The following is a 5,890-nucleotide window of genomic DNA, read 5'->3' on the forward strand; positions in this document are numbered from 1 at the left end:
GTAGTTTGTAACACAATAAATATGAATTTAGATCTTATCACTGCTCGATGACATCCGATTAAATGTATTATCAACTCATAAACTTATACCAAGCGTTAAACAAGCTAAGGATGAGAATCCACCCATCCATTTATGCACCATTATATTGTCTAGATACAACCACCTCCAAAGAAGCAAAAATATATACCAACTTAAAGTTAGCCAAAGTCATTGCACAATAATTAAGACAAAGAAAAAGGAGATGAGAGAGTGATGAATTTTAATGTTCCACAAACTGTCCACTACGTGCATGCTTGGTGAATGTAATGATGATGATGGTAACAGCCACAGCCCACAGGGATTGAAAATTTGGGAATGGCAGGCATTACAATATCAGGGCAAAACTTAATCTCATCAAATTAAAGTGTCCCAAAGTAGAATAAAATGACCAATCACAACATTACAAATGTACAACCTTTTTTACTATGTTATCATTACCTCTATCATCGAAGTTTCCGCTAGGTGCATCTTTTGTCAATCATTAGATTATCAGTTATCACTCCAACAATAACAAAATTATAACTTTGACAAATACGGAGTAACATTTTTCGTGGACAAACTTCTATTTTTTTTTTAGGTAATAAGCATGGTTTCTATGTAATAATCAACAAATTACATATAAGATATAAACTGCACTAAGAAAACTATAAAACGGATTCAATTGATAGGATGTTAACAAGAATAAATTCGTGGCATTCTGATATAAGAATTATGCTTCACCCACTCAGTCACTCATTTCAAGACACTATTTGTTATCACTTTTCATCCATTGAAGTACGAAAAAAATTATTTAGTTAAAAAATAATTGAGAGATGAAAAATGTTAATTATAACTTTTTACCGGAAAAAAATTAATTAATTCCTAAACCCATTTTAAACACACATTGAGAGTGAACTCATATTCACTTCATTTTGTGTTGTACAAGATTGTGTCAAGTGTTTAGTCCATCAATCAACTCTATCTCTGTAACAATATTTATATATAAAAAATTTTAAAATTTGTCAATTGTCTTGTCCATTAACTCAATGTTGTCTTTGCTCACAAGTAAAGCAAACAACATTTTATAATCTGTATGTTGAATGGTTGTTGTGGTGGACTGCTCATAATTAATACTCCACCTCTATATGTACTATATTAAAAAAAATTTACTTACTCTTTTTGTTTCACCTAACTTAATTACTCAGATGAGATTTTTACTGTGCAAATCAATATCGTACCTCTTGCACCTATGAGGCTATGATTATGAGTGATGAGTAGTAACTATTGAATTTAAAATTTTTAAAAATTATTTTAAAAAATTAATTTGATGTATAAATAAATAAGCATAGAGTCTGGGTTTGAATAGGACATAGAAATGATAGAATAATATTATTTGGGTCCATTTGAAGAGAAAATAAAGAGAAAACAGGGCAAAACTAGCCCTGTCGGTACATACTTCATAGGCATAATATACGAAGTCCTAAAAGCTAAATGGGTAAGATATTTTTACAATAATTAAAGGAAAAATAATAATAATAATTCAGCGAAATTCAAGGTTTGGAGGTTGGTTCATCTCGGCCGCTCTCAACTTTGAAAAATTCTTGATTTTTCTGGATGAATTTCTCGATTCGAAGCCGGAATTCCTCGCTGCTGAGATTTTCCACGGTGTCGATACTCGGCATTGCTCGCGGATCGTCGGAACCGGCGGCGTTGCGGTGCATCTCCGTCTCTGATCGCCGGAGCACTCCCTGCGGCTTCAACGCGATCGCTCGCTTCAGCTTCTCCGACTGAGTCCTCTGGAACTTCTCGATTTGCTTCGTGGCCGTTTTCATCGCGGTTGAAAGCTCGGTGCATTGCGGTTTCTGAACCTCGCTCTCCGAGCAGACTATCTGCTTCGTTTCGTCTCCGGCCGCCTCCGGCTGAAGCGGAGGAGCGGAGGCTTCGGAGGAGACGAGCGGCGGTTGAGTTTCGCCGTTTCCGATTTCTTCGCCGCAAAAATCGGAGGAAACAGAGCTGCAACCGGCGTCCGTTTGGCGACAGAGCACGACTAGCGCAACGATAATGGCGTTGCCGATGACGAACACGACGTGAGGATTGCAGACGTGAATCCACAACTCGACCAGAAACTCGCCAGAGAACTTCATAACCCCCGGAACTCGAGTACAGGACCAGGAAACCAACATCAGAGCGACGATCACTTCCAAAAACTGCAACGTCGTCGTCATCCTCCGAAACCGATTAAACCTCGCGATCGCTTTCGCCTTCTCCAATTTCACGGTATCGAACACTTCAAAATCCATTTCTTCCACAACGCGAAAATTCAGGAAACTGAACCGAACTGAACACAACCGTCCGATTAAAAATTCAAAAAACTCTCCGCCTCAGTTCACACTTCACGAGCGATCAACACCAGGACTTTTCCGACGGCGACGGAGGTTCCCAGAACTTGAAAGAAAAATCGCCGGGAGGAATTTTCGCCGGAAAATTAAAGATGAAGAAAGTTGTATGCAAGGAACTGCATAGAGATACAGAAACAGAGTTCATATACATAGAAAAATGCACGCAGTAATACACCGCCGGAAACACGCAGTACGTGGGAGTTGAGGAGAAAATGACGGTTTTGTTTATTCACAGAGGTTCTGAGAAACTTTGAAAGTTTTCTTCCAATGGATGAGATGAACTCCGGAGTGGTATGAGATGAATATATAGGGGTGGGGCAGTGTTGGAATTTTATTTTTTATATATATTTTTTTTCAGTTTTTGAAAATTTCTTGGAATTATGAGAAAAATAATGTGTAGATAATTGTAGTCCGAAAGTTGGTAAGTGGACCAGTGCGACCGAGTCCGTTCAAGTTTTTATTCTTTAATTTCAAGAAAAAATAGCATAGCAAAAAATAAAAATAAAAATTTCATTCTCTTAATTGATGTTAATAATTAATATTATTCGCCTTTTGATTTTTTATGAGGTGATGGTTTTAGACTTTTAGTCCTAATTTTCACGATGGGACGATTTTGACTTTTGATTTATTGACCTGTTAAATTAAATGTAAATGATTTAAAATGAAAAATTATAATTTTAACCTTATATTTATCTGAATGTTGCACACTTTGCATTGCAAAAATGATAGATTTTAATGACCTAGGTTGGTAAGAGACAAAATCTGTCACTTTCTAAAATATTAAAATGTCAATAATAGTCTCGTCGATAATTGAAAGATAAATATTTATCATTATTTTATGTGAATACTAGAAACGCTACTTTTCCTTTTCTTATTCTTAGGTGGATTTAATTTTCTTTTCTTTCACACTTTTCCCCCTTTAGTTTACATTTCATGAGAAAAATGAAATGTTATTTCAAGTGCAAGAAACAAATAAAAATTGTGTTGGTTGATATAGTTCGAGCCCGTCATACAAGATCGATCTTCTTAGTACAATTTGTCAGCTATTGCATATGAGAAAAGTTTACCTAATATATATCTCGAATTGTAATCGTAAATTTTCCTCAACACTCAAAAAACTGTGTTGATGATAAAATATATAAAATAATATTAAATGTGTACAAATCATTTAGTTCGACTCCAAACCTTCAAGATACATTCATCATTCATGTACATTTTTATATATGATTGATATAAACATAACTCATCACGAATCTAATTTTCGGGGCCTTGTGCAATGGTTTTGGTAGCACATGCCCACCAATTAAGTTAATTATCTAGGATTTGTATTGCATTGTTCTTATTACTTTAATTTTTACAATTTTTTTTTAAATTATAAACATGTAAATTAAATGTTACTAATTTAATTTATTTTTTCTATTAACAACTTTTCAAAAATGAGGACAAAAACTGGATTCTTTAAAAAAAAAAAAAAAGTACGAAAGAGTGGTAATTTTGAATAGAAAGACATGTGACGTCTAATTAGTCCTTCCGTTTGCGAGGAAGACGATTCTCAAAATGGCAAAGAATTTGAATAAAAACTGAAGAAAAAGACACTAAAATAAAATCCAAAGTCATAGCATGCTTGGGCGAGAGTAGTATCGGAATAAATTATTTTACAAAAACATCACGTTACATTATTTTTAGTACTGTTTTTATTCGACGCCATAAAAATTCTCGCTTTGTGACACTAGCAAGGCATTGGTCCTTCTACCTAATGGGTCGCTGAGTCACCGTAATTTACCATTTTACTATTTTATCAAGTTAGGGTGTGTGGTGAGATCAGAGCGAGGGAATGAATTTCACCTTTGTGGCTAAGTTTTAGCATATGGGTATTAATTAGTTTTGTTAATTAATCTACATCACACTAAAGTGATACTTGTTGTTGGACGCCATGGTTGTTCAAAGATGCCTCGAGGGGACTCGTTGAAGTCTGAAGAGACAAGAGAGCAAAGCTACGTGATATGCTAGCAGCCATGCCCAAACCAAACTCCCGAGTTTTGTCTATTTCTTTATATACTTAATTTTGCTGCATGCATACAAATTTACAGATTGGTCAACTCCGGTAAGACTATAATTTTGTTATTGGTATTATTATTATTTGCATTTAGATAGGTCAAAAAAATTCCAATTGTTAACCATGAGGATTGTCAATTGTTGTGTATGTGTCATATGTACGGGAGGATGATAAGTGTTGGACTTCACTTTGCTTTGTTTTGTCTAACACTTATCTGGATTATGTTTTTCATCTTTTAGTTTGTTGCATAACGCGAAGTGGGTCAAGGTAAGGGGGCCCTAGGTATAGTATATTGATATTTTCGACATGTATCTTGTTTAGGATTAAGTTGTATATATAAAATACCGTGTTTGTAACATGAATGCTCTACAATCACAATTAATAAAAGAATACATTCGCTCATGTGGACATAGGCACATTACGAAACCACATAAATCATTTTTTTTTTTTTTTACTTTTTGTCATTATCTTTCAATTCTTGTTCCCATTTATCTCAACATCAACAACCTCTGGTAGACGTTTTGCAGATCTCTTCTATGATGATATATTGGGGGGTCTTCGTGCCGGCCCGCAAAAGGCTAATAGAGAGTGGTAATTGTAAGGGCATGATTTATTTATTTAGTTTTAAATTATACGAACAATAGCAAAAGAAAATTTTCAGTAATAAGTTTTTCATGTGAAATTGTGTTCAAATTATTATTAAAAAAATTAAAATTAAAAACACTCATCCTAAAAAGTTTTCATGCATTATAGACCATTATGAAATTGAAATTTTATAGGATACACAACGTACATGTATGAATGTGATGAAACTATATATTGCAGATATATACATTAGTGCAATCAAAAAAATGATAATTAAAAAAAAAAAGGGCAATAAAAGTAAAAAAATTAAGGTGAAAGTACGTGGGTTGTGCATGGGGAAGTCATGATTTGTAGTTGAAAAGGAAACGAAAGAAGAAAGTTTCAATGAGAGATGGCAAATCATAATAACGTATAGTAGTGTAGTATATATGTGTGATCTCTCGTGTGGATAAAGAAGTTGCCCCACTCCCCCTTCTCATTTTTTCTAGATTAGATTAGATTGATTCCTGCAGATATATATCAATATATCATCATACTCAATTCATGAATGTCACATTATTTTATTCAACGTTTAGTTCAAGTTATATCATATACTAAACTATATAAACTTTTACAATAGCGCGCCTTAGCTTATTTGGTAATCCATTCTTAGCATATAATGGATTCTTGTATTTGCGGGTATGACATGTAGATTGTGTTAGCACTTTGTAAAAATTATTTAGTAAAATTAGTTGTTTACAATTAATGGTTATTTAAATGTTCACAATATAAAGAGTATGTAAATTAAATGTTTACAATTAATTTACAACGAATTATTAAACATTTACATACT

The 5,890-nt window shown here is 33.8% G+C and overlaps 1 protein-coding gene across 1 annotated transcript; it reads right to left on the reverse strand.

Annotated features, from left to right (window-relative positions):
- Positions 1-1,568: 1,568 nt before the first annotated feature.
- LOC116023698 lies at positions 1,569-2,318 on the reverse strand. The gene has a single exon (XM_031264703.1). The coding sequence runs from the start codon at positions 2,316-2,318 to the stop codon at positions 1,569-1,571; it is 750 nt and encodes a 249-aa protein (XP_031120563.1).
- Between the last annotated feature and the right edge of the window lie 3,572 nt (positions 2,319-5,890).

The sequence above is a fragment of the Ipomoea triloba genome, chromosome 6, assembly GCF_003576645.1.
Source record: "Ipomoea triloba cultivar NCNSP0323 chromosome 6, ASM357664v1".
NCBI classification, from domain to species: Eukaryota; Viridiplantae; Streptophyta; class Magnoliopsida; order Solanales; family Convolvulaceae; genus Ipomoea; species Ipomoea triloba.

Bases quoted from the DNA above. Each gene is read 5' to 3' on its own strand.
- LOC116023698 (XM_031264703.1), bottom strand. From the start codon at position 2,318: ATGGATTTTGAAGTGTTCGATACCGTGAAATTGGAGAAGGCGAAAGCG.